Source organism: Rhynchophorus ferrugineus, unplaced genomic scaffold (genome assembly GCF_030347505.1).
Source record: "Rhynchophorus ferrugineus isolate W39M unplaced genomic scaffold, kcgeb_rfMv2 rfM3, whole genome shotgun sequence".
Classification (NCBI taxonomy): Eukaryota; Metazoa; Arthropoda; class Insecta; order Coleoptera; family Curculionidae; genus Rhynchophorus; species Rhynchophorus ferrugineus.
In genome coordinates, this window is record NW_027472582.1 from 18,757,764 (window position 1) to 18,779,156 (window position 21,393).

The window sequence follows — 21,393 nt, forward strand, 5'->3', positions numbered from 1 at the left end:
ACAAAAATATTGGTATCACAAAGTGATTAACACTAAATATCAAAGTAATGACATAATGTAAATTGCAAAAACAATAAGAGACACACCGTTTCGATAGATGCTAATGTCGAGATGTATTTAAAAATATGCACATTAGGTGTATTAAAGTATGTTATGTGGTGAAACGTTGACAAAAACTGCTTTAGTTATTCAGAAGGAACAAAAGTTGCCGTAAGTATAGAATCTAAGTGGTTTTAAAAAAAAACTCTATTCATATTTGTTATTTATTTGCAAATATACACGTACAAGCGTGGAACATAAACCATTATTTTTATTTTTGTTGTTTAATTCGGTTTTTATTTAAAAATTTTAACTAGCACAAAACCAAAAATGCAAACTGTAAAATAATGCAATGAATTGATAAAGAATGTATAAATATAAATAATTAATAAAATGCCATAGAATTTGTTACAGACTATAACAAGTAGAATAGTTTATTCACAGGAAAAAATAAAAGTAAAAAAAATACTATTCTAAATTTGGTAAGAACACCCTTTTCCCTGTAATTTTAATAAAATATAAGATAGAATTATTTATATCTTACCTGAGTAAACTTCTTAATAAAATATTTAATTTCTAGGTATAGTCTATTCAAAGTTTTTTAGTAGTGCGTCGTGGATATTTGTGACGTCGCAACATTGCAATGTTGCCGTATCAACTCTGAGTTTTAGTTCAATTTGGCTTTGACATACAGGAAAATTCTAATCTAAATAAAATAATTGAACAAAAATGTTATCAAATATAATTTATTTTAACATTACAGTACATTTAATACATATAGTATTGAATGACTTAAAACTAAAATTAATAACACAGGTATAATAGTTTATAGGTTAGATTTGTTTTGTTTACATTTAACTCTTTTCCACGCTATCCATGAGGTAGAGTTTCTAGGCGAATTTTCTTATGTACTGTTATTCCCCTGGAGGCCTAATCGACCTAATTAATAATAGTATATCTGAGAAACCTATTTTACTTTCATTCGAGAGCATATTTACTTTTTACGTTTAGTTTTCTTCGATGGTATGTTTACTTATCAAGTCATCTTGGTATCACTCATTCAAAATCAATTTGTGGATTTTTTTAATTTTTTCACCGTAACAATCTCTTTTGGGCGTCCAATGCGTTCACCGTCTTTTGTTCTCATTTCACCACGTCTAAACTTAGCATACCAATTCTTGATGGTTGATTTTTTGAACATTATTTTATCAAACGCGAAATTCCTTTTTATCCATATTTTTCACAATAACAAAAGTTTGCTTCACTCAAAATGCTATAATTCACAAACTAATGGTCCGACAGCTGTCAAATTTATACACTCATCTTTTGAGGGTTAGGGCAAACCAAAGAACATATGGATTTAATTATAGTAGCGCCATCTATGTGTCAGGCCGGGCACTGTTCAATGACCTTTTATAGTATGCATTTCAGTGAGATCTTTTTACGAATCATTAAAAAAGACATTTATTAAAAAATAATGAATTAATCTATATCTATATAATCACTATTTCAATATTGAGTGTCATATATATGATAAAATATTTATCACTTTTTATAAAATAATTGTATTATTGTTTTATAATATTCATAAAGTAAAATATTCATTAACCATAACATAACGTTACTGAAACATTTATTAACACCATCTGCGGCAAAATAAGTCTAGACAATAAATATTTCATCGGTATAGTAGGAGACGTACATTATCGAGCCATCAAATATCAATGGTTCTCGCCAGGCATTTCAGTTCCAATTTTATCTGCCACTTGTACCACAATATCTCGTGTTACATGCCTCTAGAATGACAAAATATTACTGTGTCCCTATTTAATGTTTATAGATTATGTTTTTAGTATATAGTTGTTTTTGGAACATACTAATATATATTCTGATAAATACTCCCATGATACTTGGAAATGCAGATTCATAAAAATAATCTATAAAGTTAATATTGAAGTTAATTTCGTCCCTCCTCTTCAACGCTCCTCTTTCCTCTTCTCAAGGAAAATCTGTTCTGTTTCGGCAATGACTACCTCTCACAAGAAAATAAATGTATATCTCTCATCTAAAAGCATCATGAATATCTGAATGGCTAATAATCCTTCAACATTTAAGTAATATTTACTTAATCCGCATCTTTCTCCTTATATCATATAAGTCATTCTTAATATCAAAATAGTATATAAATACATTACGCACTTGTCATTCCAAGTAAGTGCTGCCCTATGATATATAACTGGTCAATTGAAAAGTCTCCGGCCTGACACATAGATGGCGCTACCAAAATTAAATCCATATATTTTGTAGTTAGCCCTAACCCTCAGAAGATGCGTGTATAAATTTGAGAGCTGTCGGGTCATTAGTTTGTGAATTATAGCATTTTTAGTGAAGCAACTTCTGTTATTGTGAAAAAAATAATAAAAAGGAATTTCGCATGTTGATAAAATACTGCTTTTTGAAGGGAAAAAATACAGTTGAAGCAACAACATGGCTTAATGCCGAGTTTCCGGACACTGCTAACTTTAGACGTGATGAAATGAGCACCGAAAACGCTGAACGCAGTGGACGCGCAAAAAAGGTTGTTAAACCGACGAAAACCGTAAATTGAAATTAAATGAAATAGCAGACACTCCAAAGATCTCAACTGAACCTGTATATCATATCATTCATGAATATTTGGCTATGAGAAAGCTCTGTGCAAAGTGGATGCCGCGCGAGCTCACTTTTGGCCAAAAACAACGACGAGTTGATGATTCGTAGCAGTGTTTAAAGATGATCAAGCGTAATAACCCCGAGTTTTTGCGTCAATATGTGACAATAGATTAAACATGGCTCCATCATTTCATTCCGAAATAGAATCGACAGTCATCCGAGTGGACTGCACACGATGAACCCGCTCCAAAGCGTGGAAAAACGCAACAGTGGGCTGGCAAGATTATGGCGTCTGTATTTTGGTATGCGCATGGAATAATTTTCATTGACTACCTTGAAAAGGAAGGACCATCAACAGCGGCTACTACATAACGTTATTGGACCATTTGAAGGATGATATCGCCGAAAAACGCCTGCATTTGAAGAAAAAGAAAGTGCTGCTTCACCAAGACAATGCACCGTGTCACAAGTCAGTGAAAAAAAAACAATGGCAAAAATCTATGAATTTGACTTCGAATGGCTTCCTCATCCACCGTATTCTCCAGATCTGGCCACCAGCGACTATTTCCTGTTCTCAGATCTCAAAAAAATGCTCGCTGGGAAGAAATTTTCGTCGAATGAAGACGTGATCGCTGAAATTGAGGACAAATCGTACTACAAAAAATGGTATTAAAAAGTTGGACGATCGCTATAACGAGTGTATCACCCTTGAAGGGAATTATGTTGAAAAAACTAATTTTGCCAAAAAAATGTGTTTTACCATGCTAGGCCGGTGACTTTTCAATTGACCTGTTAAAGTTTTTCTATCATTTCTTTTCACTTTCACATCCTACAATCTTAATATTCGTTATTTTGCTACACCATAAAATCGATAAAAGTTATATTTACCAAATCATATTGACGTATTTTTTAATTCTGCTTTTTTGTAATTTTAATATATTTAGTACAGGTAATTTCTTTTTGGAAGTTTGATGATATAAATTAATGCTTCTGTAACTACGTTATTTTATTAAATATTTTTTAAGGTACCATTTTCTTGAAAACAACATATATATTATCAGTACCGAAGAATGTCGAATTAGGAACTAATAAAACACAATTTCGTATCATTTATAAAAATACTTCAATCAACTTAAAAGATCTTCAAATAATATAAAAACACTTAAATAAAAAACCTACCCCACCGATCTTATTTAGCAGATATTACTTCTTCCGATTATTTTCGACCACATGGCCCATCGATTACACTTCCATTATTATAAAATTAAACAAAATAAATATTTTTTTCGATCGCCTCAAAAGATTTGCTATTTTCCCGAAATTTGGAATGGCAAAAAAATTATGGATTTACTTTCCATCTCGAAAGAACGACGTGTCTCTTGAGCCTATCAACGAATTGATCCACGTTTTGGTATCTTCATAAGAAATGAAGCGCTGGTCAGACAGGTCACGACTCCTATATCGAAAGAAATAGTAATCAGAAGGAGCAACGTATAGATAATACGGCGGGTAGGGTAGCACTCCCCATTGCAATATTCCCAAGAATGTTTTACCGCTTTTGCAACATGTAGTCAAACGTTGTAATGCTGACGAATAGCATGGTTTAGCCTAGTATTTCGGCTTTTTTCGCGCTATACTCTGCTCAAACGCATCAATTGTCTCTACTAATGCGTTCAAATCTTCAATTTAATTTGGCGGTTTAGAACGCTCTTCGTCTTCAGTGTCATAATCGCCACTTGTAAAACGTGTAAACCAGTATTCACATGTTAAAATCGATGGAGCATAGTTGCCATAAGCTTCACACAGCTTTCGATAACCTTCAACAGCCTTTTTCTTCAAATTGAAGTTATAAAGTAGAACTTCCCGCAAATGCGATTTACTCTATACAAATCCAGACATTTTCAACGCGCTGAAAAACATTTTTGTTTGCACTTTAGCGAAATGACAAATACTGAAACAATCAGTGAAGATTTAACATGAAATTGGTTACAAATGTACCGGATGCGATTTAATACACAGTAATACTATCTGTTATAATTCCTTTAAAATTAATATATAGACCGATATATAACTATTTTGTATTACACAACCACTTACAACAGACTTAATTGAATTTTTATTGCAGCACTAATGTATGCCAGCATCTTCGGTAACGTTTCGGCGATCATCCAACGTCTATACTCAGGAACTGCCCGATATCATACGCAGATGTTACGCGTGCGCGAATTTATCCGTTTCCATCAGATACCCAATCCTCTACGTCAACGTCTCGAGGAATATTTCCAACACGCTTGGACCTACACGAACGGGATCGATATGAACTCGGTCCTCAAGGGGTTTCCGGAATGTCTACAAGCCGACATCTGTCTCCATCTGAACAGAAACCTGCTGCAAAATTGCGGCGTCTTCGAGGGAGCCAGTCCAGGATGTTTGAGGTAACATTTTAATATATTTATATATTATAATTGACCTTAATTTAACGTTTATCCGAAAGTTAATTAATAAAATTAGTTTGATAATAAAATGTCTGATATACAAAAATTAATGTTTGTTTGTCTTGGATACGCTGTATGTCTTTAATCTTTATAAATAAAACAAATATTTAGCTTGTATTCTAACTATAAAAAGGGACACAATTAAGTTATTTGACATTTATCATACCTGACAGAACATAATATAAAATAGTGTATTGACCTCAGTGCATTCCTAAATCGCTATTTCGTTATAACGTTCGTAGCAACGAGAACCTAAAATAAATGATTATTAATATTTTAAAGGAAGTCAACGTCACAAAATAGACAGACTTAGAATGCGATCTCCCATGCATAAAGTTATAACCAAGTTTTCTTCGTTTATTTACTACAGGAGCAATTAAAAAACAGCATTAAAAATATTATTTACATTACAGGGAGAAATTAAAAAATATTTTTTTATGAAACATTTTACTTAAATATTCATATATATATAGTCTATCTAAAGTTATTTTGTACATACGTCATCTAAATTTGAGACGTCGAAACGTCGCAATGTTGCCATATCAACTCTGAGTTTTACTTTAGTTTGGCTTTGACGTACAACAAAATTCTAATCTAAATAAAATAATTAGATAAAATACTCATTATCAAATATAATTTATTTTAACATTAGAGTAATTATTATTTTAATATTAGCATATATTAACAAACTATTTAAAACTACTATTAAGTACACATTTATAATAGTTTGTAGGTTAGGGTTGTATTTGGTTATATTTACATTGAACTCTTTTACATACCATCTATGAGTTAAAGTTCTAGGCGCGTTTGTAGTTGTGTCTCCTGGTGCCCTGATCCAGCTAATTAACAATTGTATGCCCAAGTAATATATGTTACTTTCATTAGAGAGTATATTTAACTTTTACACTTAGTTCTTCTCTGTCTTTCGGTACACTGTTTCCTTGTAAAGACATTTTAATATCACTGTATTTCTTCTTCGTTTGTTCTGTTAATACCTGTATACATCTTTTTTAGCAATACTAGATTTAAACACTGCATTCTCCTTAATGCATTTGTCATACCTGTAAAACAGTTACTATTCTTTCTCTCCTGACATATTTGAACCAAATGCTCATGTATATTCTGAAGAATAAGACATTAAAATTAAAAGAACATTAAGATTTACAGACCTACAGTTATAATATATTAATTATATACTCACCTTTACTTGTTTCCATTCTCATCACCATGTATTTGAAATTGGCAGCATTGAATTATATCATATTGAGAAAGGTCCATTCAAGTGAATAAGTAAACTGTTAATTTCCAATCTAACCTTTGTTCACAATTCCATCTTTCGTCAATTTTTTCTTTAATGTGTCTTTACGAGTTCATCCAAACCAGAGATGCTATTAACCATTCCTGTCCTCAGTACGAAATACTATATATTTGCAATATCTAATCAATTGTTATTTCAATATTTACCTTTGTCTATCAACTTTTGTTATCATAACACTATTTTTATTATCATCTTAACATGAGTGGTCCCATTGAAATAACCACGACTCATCTAAATACATAAATTGAAATAATAAGTCTTCTATCACTTTTTATATGCTTTTAAAAATTGCATTCTTTTAAAAGCAATATCCGGAAGTTCCATTAGACCTCTTCGATACTTATCACACAAACAGTTTCCGCTGAAATAATCATATTAAATTATGTTTGAGATATTTCAGTGACCGTGTCAATACTAATATTAATTGCAGCTGCAACACGCTAAAAAATATTTTCAATAAAAATCGCAGCAAATTAATATTTACAGTAAGTGCTTACCTCCTACACATTTTACAAGCAAGAAGGGGCTCTATTATCTCGTTCAAAATAACTGTTTAGAGACGCAATAAGTTCTGCCTGGCTTCGGAATTTTCAACCAGAGTAATAATAAGCGGCGATTTGAGATGTATCAAAACAAGCAAAGCATTCAAATAACGCTTGCCAGTTTATGACCTCTTATTATTATTGTTTTGAAGAATTTTGCATACGTTTGACAACCTTGGCAGGCTAGTTCGGTTACACATTCGAACTTATCAAGCAACACTGTGTCTCTTTTTAACTAGAATAAAATGATAAACATTTAAGTTATATTGGCAAAAATAATTATAAATCGCTAATTTTAAATGACAATAAAGAACAAAATCAATGCTGTAGCAATATAAAAATTCAAACTAACTAAAAAAATTGAGAACTTGTTTTGAATAACATAAATATTAAATAAAAAGTACAGACTTGGACTTAATGTATGGGATAAAAGTTGACTGATAACCATTAATTACGGTATCGCTAAAAAAAACTATAAACGATAAATAGGCATAGGCTCAGTTTTAGAAAAAAAGTCGATAGTGTTTTTTTCATGTCAGGATGACAAACAGAGCCAGAGCCGAAAATTGATTTTATGCTTCGAACGTTCAAAAGCAGGCAATTTTATTTAGCAATTTTATTTTGCCGATATCATTTCCGTTAACACGACAAAAAAAGGGCCGCAACCTTCAAACTCGAACGATATATATCAAAATACCTTCAATTTTTAATTAAATTCCGTATTCTGTCCGATCGTAACTATCTGTTGCTTATTTCCAATAAACACAAATGATTGATTGGCACGGAATCTGTAATGGTACAAATATCTATAAAAACGTTTCCTAAACTTTTTTTTCTTTATTTCTTTATTCCTAGTAATCACAAGCCACCTGCATAAGGTTTCTTAGCGTAAATACTATAGCCGGTCCAATAAAACAGTCGCTTTCGCTTCTTCTCGATTTTTTTATATCACATATAAAGGTTTGAAAACAGTTGATTCATCAACTGCTACGCTTTCTGAAATCTCTTTGAGAATTTAAGCTCTATTTTTGTCCAATATGTGTTGAATTTCATTGTCTTGAAACATTTTTGGTTCTAAATGCCGTTATTTTTTGGAATTAGATTACTTCAAAACAAAAAACTAAAATAACATTATCGCATTTTCACCAATATATATCGCTGATCAAAATATAGTCAAAACATCTAAGAGAAGTGGACTAGATCGTGACAAAAACTGTCTCTAAGTATATCTATTTACTGTTCTATGTTCTCTTCTATCTACGTAGTACCGCGCCATTTGTATCCTCTATAAAAAGTGTTTTGCTCCAACTTTACAAAATAAGTGCTCATTTCAGCAATATTTCTCAGCCACATTCTTTCAGGTCCGAATATCTGAAACAATCGCTGGGTACTAACTCTGATAAAAACGGTGCATTTAGCCGAAATTTTATATTAAAAACACTTATTGTTGGTATTAAATTGAACAGACCCCGGCCTACTATAGTAAAACATATTTTTTGACAAAATTAGTTTGTTTTATTCAACATAATTCCCTTCAAGGGTGACACATTTATTATAGCGACCCTGCAACTTTTTGATACCATTTTTGTAGTACGATTTGTCCTTTGCTTCTAAATATGCCTCAGTTTCGGCGAACACCTCTTCATTCGACGAAAATTTCTTCCTAGCGAGCATTCTTTTGGATGAGGAAGCAATTCGTAGCCCAATTCATGGATTTTTGCCATCGTTTTCACTGACTTGTGACACGGTGCATTGTCTTGAAGAAGCAGCACTTTCATTTTCTTCAAATGCGGCCGTTTTCAGCAATTTTTTCCTTCAAACGGTCCAATAACGCTATGTAATAGTCGCTGTTTATGGTCCTTCCTTTTTCAAGGTTGTCAAAGAAAATTATTCCATGCGCATTCCAAAATATAGACGCCATAACCTTGCCAGCCGACTGTTGCGTTTTCTCGGATGACTGTCGATTGGACTTCTGAGTGAAATGGTGTTTCATCCATTGGCACATATCGACGCAAAAACTCGGGTTTATTACTCTTGATCATCTTCAAACACTGCTCCGAATCATCAACTCTTCGTTGTTCCTGGTCAAAAGTGTGCTCGCGCGGCACCCACTTTGCACAGAGTTTTCTCTTATCCAAATATCCGTGAATGATATGATATACAAGTTGAATTCATATATTTAGAGTGTCTGCTACTTCATTCAATTTAAATTTCATTTTACGCTCATTCAAAATCATTTTGTGGATTTTTCAAATGTTTTCGTCGGTAACAACCTCGTTTCAGCGTCCACTGCGTGCAGTCTTCGGTACTCATTTTACCTTTATGGTTGATTTTCATGGGGCAGTATCTGGAAACTCGGCATCAAGCCAAGTTTTTGCTTTAACTGTATTTTTTTTCTTTCAAAAATCAATATTTTATCAACACGCGAAATTCCTTTTTATCAATTTCTTTCACAATAACAAAAGTTGCTTCACCCGAAATGCTATAATTCACAAACTAAAGATCCGACAGCTGTCAAATTTATACACGCATCTTTTGATGATTAGGACTAACTAAAAACATATGGATTTAATTCGAATAGCGCCATCTATGTGTGAGGTCGGGGATTTTTCAATTAACCTGTTATTTCTGTTGTGTATATTGCAAAAGTACTGAACCTGGTAAAATCGGTTCCACTTTAATCTCATCATTTTTAAAGATAAGTAGAGCTAGGTTTGGCTTAGGCAAAATACCTATTATAGAGCCTTCGTAAACTGACCTAAATCATTAATAGCCAAGTTATTACTATTATTAATCCGTAATTATGCCCTAAAAATATAAGTAATATCTCTCCCTTTAATTATATTGAAAAATATACAGTAAACAAAGATATACAACCTTTGTCAAATAATCTATCATAAATAATAATATTTTGTCTTCTTTTTGAGAAGTCACGTCAAAATTGTCGTAATATATTAGTAAAATATAATCACAAACTTAACTAAGTACCAACATCAATATATTATGAGTAACGATCGAAAAAAACAACGACCAAGACAATATGTCTGTTTTATAAAAGAAAAAAGGTCAATACTATTTTTACACGGCAGGATGACAAACAGAACTAGCAATGAAAATTGATTTTATGCTTGGAATGAAGCGTCACGTAACAGAACAAAACAACGCATATGTTTCAACAAAATATATTATTAAATAACGTTCATTCAATTCAAAACTTCTTAAAATATTCAACATAGAAAGTAATAAAGAGTTAAACTTGAAAAATCATATGAAATGCAGACTATATTGGGCAGAAATTGTGACACCGTTTAAAAGCAATGAAACGAAAATGAAAAATGGTTGACAAAAAACACCTATGCTACAATATTTATGGATTAAATGAAATTAAATGAGATAGGCTAGCATAAATTAAATTTTGTTCATTAGTTTTTTAGATTTTCTTACATAAGCAACATTACCTTCCCCGACACAGATATAAATAAAAATTTATTTCATAAATAAATAGATCACTAATGAAGTATTGTTCATTGCTTTCTATAATTTGACGCCATCTCTTGGAGAATATACAAATGGCATCATTAAAGAAACTTGCAGTCATCGACAAATTTTTGAACTATTTATTTACCAATCGACTCTCAAAAAAATAGTAATTGTTTGGGGCCAAATATTCTAAATATGCCGCATACAGGAGAAATTCCCATCTCATATTCGAGTCTTACTGACTGTATGTTTAATTATTGGTCATTGGTTGCTTTTCAGAGATTTTTTCGAGAACCTTTCCATCACCCGCCACAACTGCGTTACACCTCACAATCCATATCCACTATGATTGAAAATACTTTTTTGCATTTACGTTGAATATACTTTCATGTCTTCATATTTGGTAGCTTGGGATATACATTTATTTCCATGTTTCAAAAACATACTCCAACAATTATTATAGAAAAAATCCGATATTTACACGTCACAGTGACAAACAGCTATACTAGTAGAAATTGATTTTATGACCAACAAAACGTGGCGGAGTATTTCGAAACAACGCCCATATTTCAATAAAACTTATCTATTGTGTCGCGTAAACTAACTGTTGTTTATTTCTGCCATCACAGAGCCCTTACGTTGAAATTTAAGACTACTCACGCACCACCTGGAGACACATTGGTGCACAGGGGCGATGTCTTGACGTCGTTGTATTTTATATCCAGAGGTTCAATCGAGATATTACGAGATGATATTGTAATGGCAATCTTAGGAAAATATGATATATTTGGTGAAAATCCTTGTTTACATCCAACAATTGGTAAGTAATTAATTATTAGTTTTAATTACTGCTAATAATGCAAAAAATGCATTTATAACAAATATGACTATTAAATATAACCACCATAAATTGAAAAATCACTTTTATTCCATCCTATTACTATATTTGTTATAAAGAGGTAAATTATATTTAAAGAATTATATGAGAGAACTCAATAGGTATATCTCGGGAAAAGTTTCGCTACGTTACGTCCAATGTCCAGATGGTACTGTGCTCGCCATTCTGGTAATTTGATTGGTTGGTTTAAATATACATTATAAACACCTGTAAAGAAAAGATATTATTGAAAGGGTATTTTACTGATTCTTAAAAAAATTTTACCACGCAGATGCGGCACGTGCCTAACCGCTGACGTTACATTTTATTTATAAATAGAATGTAAATAAAAAACTAAATTTAATTTGTTAAAACAACTGTATTACATAAAACGTATTAAAATAAAATTCAATATAAGCAAAAAAGTATATAGTATATACAATTCCTATTATAATACTAATAACTTCTTTAATCCAAAAACATATCAAACACTTACCATTCATATTCATATATTAGTATGATATATAGTAATATACAGTATAATTACAATTTTTATTTTGTTTGTATATATACAAAGGCCTCATGTATACAATTTTATACAAGTTATAATATGTGAACGGGTATTTAACACAAAAACTATTAATTTACTTTACTGACTGATGAAACTGATTTATTCAAAGAAAGGTGATTATTGAACAGCGATACAAAACGACACTGAAGGTTCTTATCTATTACAAAACAGACCCGCGTCTCACTCGTTCACATTCGGTTGGTTGAAGTAACAGTACACACAATACAATACAGTACAATACAGATCATTTGGGCTTTTTGGGTCTCATTATTTTGCTTTCTCTATACCCGGTTACGCTTGTTACGACGAATATTCATTAAGACTAAAATATAGAAAACACTAAAAGTACTCTTCCTTACTTCTGCACCTAGAAATTGGCACCCAAAATAAAAACAAACGCATCATAAAAATTAAACAAACCAATTAAATGCCTTCGTGGCTCTTAGCATAGCGATTCAAATAAGTAGTAAGTTCAAAGTAGCTACAGCTTGATATTATTAAAATTGCCTATAAATGTAAATATCTATATTCTCCGTGATCATATTGACTATATTTTATTGAACTTAGGAAAAAGTGCCTGTAATGTAAGAGCGCTGACTTACTGTGATCTCCACAAGATAAATAGAGAAGATCTGCTTGACGTACTGGAACTGTATCCTGAATTCTACAACCACTTCTTGACAAATCTCGAGATCACTTTCAATCTCAGAGACGTGAGTACAGTATTGGTCATACTGACTCGATATTGCAATAAAATCAATTTGGGGTTTCAGGAAGAACAAGCCGGGGTTGTACCTAGACGATCGTTTTATCCGAAAGACAAGGAGAGCAGATATTTCAGGGGTGTGCCTTCCCGTTCTAACGGTTTAAGTTCAAGGGGAAATTCCGTCAATGGACGACAAGAGAGTCAATATAGTGACGAATCGGAATCAGGTAAGAGTAAAAAAACGATTATAGATTTTTTCGTGTCATGATGACTTTACATTGTATGTGTTTATGTGCGTACATCACAGAGTAATATCTAGAGTATTAACTTAATACAAATAATTTCAGAACTGTTTTGCGTGGTCTCAGCAGGAAGGCGCTGAGAACGTCATTTTGCTGAATTTCATTGGTTAGTTTAAATTACCATTACAGGCACCTGTAATGAAAATATTTTATTAGCAGAGCATTTCATTGGTCGACGATTTCATACGCATCACGTGACTAACCTCCGACGCCACATTCTACCAATTACATTTCAAATAAAACCAAAAATGTAATTTTTCAAAACCATTTATTAATATAAAATTCTATATAAATACAAATATTTTACAATATCAAAAAGCTATAATATAAGTATATAATATATATAATGTATATAAATAAAAAATAATTAAATGTGGATATAAAAATAGCTGCAATCTAATTGAAGATATAACATATCTCGTGGCAAATATAATCAAAATTGTCTATAGCTCTTTTTCCCTTTTTTATATTTCTTTACTGCTATCAATTCAAATAAAATATTTAAAGTTTCCATCTTTTTGTTCCCTCATACTAAAAGCAGAGCAGCACAGCTGAAAGCTGAAAATATTTTACTTACTTGTTCAACGTAAAATTGAATTGATGTATTGAGATTTAATTATTTTAACAATGTTATTGTGAAAATTATAGAACGGATAATTAAAACAGTTCAATCGTATGATATACGTAAGAATGTAGAAAACATACCAAAAAGTAATACTTAGCAATAAAAAATTAAAATGTATGATATATATCAAAATTATTGTTGTGATCTTATTATGGTAAAATCGAGAAGTTAAAAAGGCAGTTTAAGCCATCTATTATTAACAATATAATAGTTTTATTACAGATATATTAGACATGATACAATATTAGACATGATTTACAAATTGTATTATATTATTTTGTATTAATATATTTTACTAACATCCTTGATTAAAAGGTTATCTCGGTTAAGGAGTCTTAAGCCAGAATATTAATTATAAGTATCTTGACCAATATACATTTGTTTCAAGTAAATGAACCCCTTCAAAATAATTGGGTTTTTAATTGATGTCTCTTTACAAACAACTTTTTAAACGGTAGGAAAATCTTTTCATATAGTATAAACACACTTAACTTCAATCTAGCTTTGTTCTGTTGTATTCCTGGTAAATAATAATATATATGAACACAAATGCTTTATATAAATAATTATATACATACCAGGTAAAAGCAATGCTAAATCACACACTCACAGACATCCTGAATCTAGCTAACACTTTTGGGGATGAAGATACATTATAATCAAATAATTGTGATTATATTTAAGACACAAAAATACTGATTGCATTTTATGTCAGACACACAAAAATAGCGTTGTAAACAAACTGAAACAAATAATGACGTTATAGAAATGAGCCAATGAAACGCCTTTGTAGGCCAATTGAAATGAAAGAATATAAAAAGTGGTCTCAGAGCCAGCATTTAACAGACCACGCAAAACATTTCCTGGGTATCACCAGAAAATTCGTTTTTCGGGTTTTCGGATTTAAGTAAACCTCTATATATACTCTATGGCGTATATGTGTTAAAACGTCAAATAACATTTTCATAAAAGCGTTTTTGCGGATACACCATTATTTTAAATGGCAAGAACTTTCAACAAGAACAAAAATTTATATTTCCTAAAAAATTTTACGTAACATGTAAAAAACTCTCTAGGCGTGTTTTCTATACAAGTAGTCACAATAGTTTGAAAAATAATAATGTACACAATTTATCACAATAAAACCTTGATTTTACAAATAAATCCTTAAAATAAATTCACAAATACCTTTAAAGATACTTTTTCTAATAATTTAATATAACTGTTAACGCAAAATCATTAAAAATACCTATAAATCTTACAAAATGTTTCCTCAGATGTTCTAAGAAATAGTAGCAACTAACAAGGAATAGCGTAAAATAAGAACCATAAAAATATGAAATAAAAACGTTCATAAAAATACTCATCGATCGTAATTTACGATCAGCTCATGTTATCCTCAATTGAAGTTGTTATCGAGCAAATAAGGGCCTATACTTCTACAAAGACTTGTTTGCCAGGATTAGCAGCAGCTTATTCTTACAATTTATTGATATAAAATCCTTTTTATATTATATAAAGGAGTATCATTTTACATAACTTATAAAAAATATGTTAAAGATTTGGTTCTATAGGCGTAGAATGAATAACCATATTATTTGTTAATTAAGATTTGCCTGTTGTAGAAAATAGTACATTCTGATAATACTATACAGAGAGAAAATGCCAGTATAATTAAATAATGTTTATAATACAAAAATTAAGTTATGATTTTAGCGTTATTGTTATAAACAGTATTTTTTGAATAGATAATATTTTTTATAAAGAATAATATTATATAAAACTTAGAGGGTAAATTTTTTGCATGCATTCTTACACACTTCTCTAACCAAAAACGTAAATTGCGCCAAAGTGTAACCTTCAGTTTTTCTTCAATATACGCAATAATATAATACTTTTTTTTAACGCAAGTTTTCTTAAAACAATAATTTTTCATTAAATATTGCGGAAATTGAATTTTGTAAGGATGGAAATGCAATTTTCTTTATAATTAAACAAAGCGTCGACTGGTGAATACCTACAATGGCTGAATGTTTTGTTGAGCACATAGCTCATGTCACGGAACTTCCTTAGCAAATTAACACTTCCAACGGACCGCGCCATACCAATTACCAGTTTTAGAAATTGCTAAATATGCTATGAAATATATTAACATGTCTATCTTTTTAATGTTTCGTTTATATTTAATTCTTAACTCATTACTTGTCAATCACAGAAAATATTATATGGTAAAAAATTATTATTGGAAAACATACATTACAGGCCATGGCATATTGGAATTTTCAACGGATAAAGCTGGTCAGGACGTGACGCCTATGAACCTGGACTTTGGTGAGGAGAAACGTCGATCATCCACATTAAACTCCATAACAGGTATTACGACGGTTTGTTTGACTTCTTTACGTTTTTTCCAAACGGATTTTTACAAGCTTTTTGTTGATGTCAAGTGTGAAGTCATAAGGTAACCTTGGTTGCTATTTTTCTTAGAACTTACATAAGAAACAAATGATTCATTTAGATCAATAGTTTAACGTTTTGGAAATAATATAAGCATTGTATAGTATTTGCCATATAGTTTTTAACGAAAGTATTATATTATATCCTGAAATCATCCTAGAACGAATTAGAACAACATTGATTTCATTTTTTTTATTAATACATCGTTACTAGTCCTTTACGACTAACCTATAATTTGTTTTTACATTACCTTTAAACTTGAGAATCCATCAATATTTCTATAATAATATTCTTGTATGTTCTTTTTAAACACCGCTGTTTTTTTGTGTTAAATACAATTCACTGTGCTATAAAATATCAAGTTTGATTCTTTTTACAGTTGTAATATTGTGTAACTTATTATATACGAATAATTGAGATTTTCTTTCAATTAACCAATACATTTTCATATACTTCAATTCAAATTCTTTTCGGTTTTGCATGACATTTTCATCGGAGCTTCACACCAAAATTCATACCAAGATATTCAAAATATTTGTAATAAGTGTTGTTGTTAGATAGGCTGCATTATTCATTGCTATTAATATATGTGGTCTCAATATGCATTGATTTGCTTTCAAAAACTTTCAAAAAAAGCTGTTATTGTCCATGTTGGGCTCCAGATATATATATTGTCTCTTGTCTGTTGTTTCTTTCTGGTTGCTTCTTCGCTATTGTCTCCAACACAATACACTTCTTTATTAATGCACTTACTCATATAACTCTAAACATTCTGACTGAGCTATGAGTTAAAGGGTTGTATAGTGTTGCTTCGATAACATTTTTTCTTGGTTGTGGATAAGTCCATCATGCCATCTTGATTGTTAAAATATGAAGCTTGTCAAAAGCTTGAAGTATGCCTAAGAATAAAGCTGAGCACGCCTTTTTTCTTTGTAGCCTTTTTCTATGAGTGGTGTCTGATGATATGAGTGTTTTTTTCTCCAATTTGATTCAATCTTCTCAACAGGAGTTGTTTAGAAATCTTAACTATCTTCCAACTACCTGGAACATATTTTAATCGGTTCATAATTCCCTTTTTTGGTATATTTTGTTAAATTCGCCGGTGCTTAATTTGTATTAATATATCAGCTTTTATTTTTTGGTGACTTATTTTGGCATAACTGGTTAAATTATCTAATGTTTACACCTCATGAGCAGTACATACATTCAAATCAATTTTCGTTTGGTTTGATATCAAAATATATGACGCAATGTTGTCTGTCATGGAGAAAAATTACCTTGTATTTTAAGAACATTATTATAAAATTATCTAAATAATTTCGTCAGCCACAATTAGATCTAAAAATTGTTTCTTACCTTGGTTTTGAAGTTACACTGACATTCAAACTCTTAATTCATCTGAATAATTAAGAATCACCTCTCAGTATGAATGAAACTAAGCGAAACATGCACAAAGAAACCCAAACGGTACTTAGGCTTAATGCTAAAAGAAAATTCTTTATGTAAAAAGAAATAAAAACACAAAAGACATTGGTCTCAGGAAAGCATCTATATAAGAACAAGCTCATACTCTATCATTACTAGGATCAATAAGAAATGGTGAACAAGAAATTACAACCAAACGTCATAAAGCCACCAGTGTAGAAGTCATTTGTTAAAGCCCAAAAAAGGCCAGCAATAGCATGTAACGATACCTTTTATAATAGGTGGGAAAGGTACACTATTGTAATTTAATTTAATATTTTTCACACCCTCAACATGTTCACCAAACTTGGCCGTTTAAGATTATCAATTTTTCATATCTATACAGTATGGCCTGGCAGACGTACGTTTCCAAATATTTTTATTTATGATTACATCAATTTTTCTTGTAGTCATAAAAAAACAAAGAGTAGCATTAACTAATTTATAACTGATGTAATTAAGAGAATGTTTAGGTTTATAGTTATAATCACTTTAATTAAGTAGCTTATTATAAAATAGAATAGCAAGAGCTTAAAAATAAAGTAATTTTTAGTATTTTAAATATTTTCCTATTAAGCATTATTTCCAAAACGTTAGCTTATGAAAGAAAAGCAGAAGGAAATTCTCTTTCGACTTCCTAACAATAATAAAGGGATTTTTTTTAAAGGACCAATAAAAGACTTTTATTTTTTATTCAAATATCAGTAGATCGCCCCGTTTTGTCTGAAGCTTTTCCATGACTATTTTAATGCGCTATTGCCTCATTAGATCTAGACGAATGATGGAATGATATCGAACAGCTTTTTGTCCAGTCTCCTTGAGCATTTTTCATGCATGTTTATTAAAAACTTCGATGAAAAAAATCGTTTTATTATTGTGGACAATAACAGGAAGTCGAAAGGCAAAATACCTTGTTTTATGTCTTTATGTTGTAAACTACAATATCGGATTCATCGATGCCTTTATTCATTGCAGTGTACGGTACTACTCAGAATGAACTATATATACACTTTCAAACTTAAAAAAGTGTTTTAATTATTGAAACTATTGATTTTATTATGGTCATATTACTGGTAACAAAATAGTCTATATGAGTAGTAACTTACCAGTTCAGTAAAATCCCCTTTACCTTTCGTAGATAAGTAATTATTTTTAACATATACCCATACCATTATATCATAATAATTATTGTTTTTTACTGATATATTTTAATAACACAAGCAACATTTCGTCTGTTTATTATTATATGGGAATAGAATTAAAAAATGCATTTTTTCGATTCATATTTATTAGAACCATTCGATATATTACAATAATCTATTACAACGTATATATTCATAAAAAAACACGTTTTCCTTACAATTACATCAATATCGATAATACGGATTTTTAACTCGTTGCGAATTTATATTTTTCACTGAATATTTAATATATCATATAAAATACAGTGTCACCGACAAAGTAACAAAACGTCCATTGTTAAGTATAATTTTGCATTAATACTACTCATACTCTTACCTTCGTAAATGGTTGGAAATTTAATACCAATTTTCTTAGGACTGTGCATTAATTTGATGTTTCCTTTTTTGTAAATTCAAGGCTTTATTATGGAAAACTATGTAATTTGTTATTTATCAAAGAATATGTTTTTTGAGACCCAAGAATTGTTTAATTGTCACATATTCTGACAAACATTAAAAAATTCTGCTCGGCCATACAATGTGAAAAAATCTGCTAAGAGTTATTGTAGTAGTTTTCTATTTTATATAGTTCTTATTTTTAAAATTTTATCTACAAGTGATTAACTAAATTCATTAAAAGATTACCTTAATATTATCGAAAAAATGCAAGTAAAACTAATGGATGTAATGTATAACATTGATAAGGCAAGGTTTGTGTTGTTAAAAACAGGTTTTTTGCGTTTTTATGTGTTTAGGCATGTTATCGCAACTGAAAAGGAGCATTCCAGATCTCAGGTTACACAAAACCCACCAACCATTAGTAGGTAAGTATTCTTTCTTTGTTACGAAAGTTCACTGTTACTGTTAACAAGTCGACAACGATATTCGATAAGCTTCTTGTTCGTACTAGTTAATATTTATTTGTGACTAAAACCAATTGGGTTTCTCCTTTTCTTTTTGTTTTAAGACAACTCTTCGTCTTTTATTGTTAGCCTATACTTTCAGCGGATGAATTTTAAAGGTTAGCGTTTTAATCTCAATAACATCCCGTTTCTATTAGAAAGTATTAATTGTTTTTAGTTAATAATAAACTAAGTCATGAGGTAGATTATTAGAAACTAATATTGGCATATGAAAACATTTAATTAGATATAAAATAGACATCATATATTTCAATTTCGCGGTTTAATAGTACCATTGTCTTCCAAGGCAGATATATACGTACTGCCATTTTTGTAGGTATTTCTTAAAGATTTCATCCTCAGGATTTTATCCCATCAAAAGGTTTTACAATAATTTTCTTGTCAATATAACAGGTGGGGCAAAAGTCCCGTTACCATTTTGATTGCGCGCCATCTTGGTTAAGTGACGTTTAGGTTAGTTTCGCTTTAACCATTGTCTTGTGTAGATGTCCAAATTTTATTATGGATGAATATACGCCACAAGAACGAGCAGAAATAGTGACAATATTTATTGAAAATAATCGTTCCATTATTGCCACTCAGCGGAAATTGCGTCAAAAATTAATCGTCTATTGCCTCACAAAACCACAATTTATCGTTTACATGCGAATTTTCGACAGTACGATACGACAGCAGACAGGCCTCGTTCTACAAGATTACGGACGCCTCGTAACGATGAAAATGTGGCTCTGGTGTTGCAGAGTCGGCAGAAACATCAATTCGGTTCATTCACGTGATTCCCAGTAATATATTTCTGCACGCAGTTTAAGGCGAATTTTGAAAACTGATTTGAAAATGTTCCCGTACCACGAGTTGAGCACACTAATGCAATCCTAAGGCTGTATGGTGAAATTGAAGATTTTCCGTCTAAATTAACGATATTCGTAAGCGATGAAGCCCATTTTCTTCTCAGTGGCCACGTCACTAACCAGAACAGTCGGTTTTGGAGAACACAGAATTCTCAATTAATTCATGAAACATCATTGCATCCTCTAAAAACAACTGTATGGTATGGTATTCATTCCGGAAACATGATTGGTCCTTTTTTTTTTTGAAAACGACTAAGGTATTTCAGTTGCTGTTACTCCTGATCGGTAACAAGACATGATTCGAAATTTTCTTTTGTCTGAAATGGAAGATGAAGGGCAAGACGGGGTCACAGCACACACAGCTCGTTCAACAATTCAATTATTGAATGATGTTTTTCAACGAAGACTAATTTCGCGAAATGGCGATTTGGCATAGCCAACCAGATCTTCGGATTTAACAGCATCAGACTTTTTCTTATGGGGCCTTTTAAAATCAAATGTTTATGTTATAGGTTATGAATAACCTAAACGATTCAACATCTTAAAAACAATATTCGTCACGAAATTGAAGACATTCAGCCTCAGATGTTGCAAGATGTCATGAAAAATGCCTTAAAAAGAGCCGAAAGTTCCATAGCGAATCGCGGATACTACGATACTACGATAATCTTGATATGTAGCCTATAAATAATTTTTAAAGGATTTTTTAAATTGAAGCTTTACTGTAAAAAATCCGTACAATTTATTTTATTCAACGTATTCTCCATCCATAGACGCTACTTTTCTATAAATCAGTCAATTTACGGATTTCATTTAAAAGAACAATGTATATCATGGGCTATCCAGAATCAACCTATTTTTTGGAATCTTCGTAAGAATTGAAGTGTCGCTCAGACAGGCCACGACTATGTCG

At 31.1% G+C, this 21,393-nt stretch overlaps 1 protein-coding gene across 14 annotated transcripts in view; it reads left to right on the forward strand.

The window, feature by feature from the left end:
* LOC143193970 (voltage-gated inwardly rectifying potassium channel KCNH6) overlaps nucleotides 1-21,393 on the forward strand; it is a 310,658-nt gene that overhangs the window by 277,023 nt on the left and 12,242 nt on the right. For 11 of the 14 annotated variants that reach the window (XM_076400467.1, XM_076400463.1, XM_076400462.1 and 8 more), the window contains 6 exons: nucleotides 4,817-5,126; nucleotides 11,156-11,346; nucleotides 12,542-12,687; nucleotides 12,748-12,907; nucleotides 15,870-15,980; nucleotides 19,465-19,533. In XM_076400467.1, the coding sequence (XP_076256582.1) occupies nucleotides 4,817-5,126; nucleotides 11,156-11,346; nucleotides 12,542-12,687; nucleotides 12,748-12,907; nucleotides 15,870-15,980; nucleotides 19,465-19,533 (987 nt within the window). The remainder of the gene's footprint in view (nucleotides 1-4,816; nucleotides 5,127-11,155; nucleotides 11,347-12,541; nucleotides 12,688-12,747; nucleotides 12,908-15,869; nucleotides 15,981-19,464; nucleotides 19,534-21,393) is intronic. The other 3 variants (XM_076400469.1, XM_076400471.1, XM_076400472.1) reach the window with 3 other exon arrangements.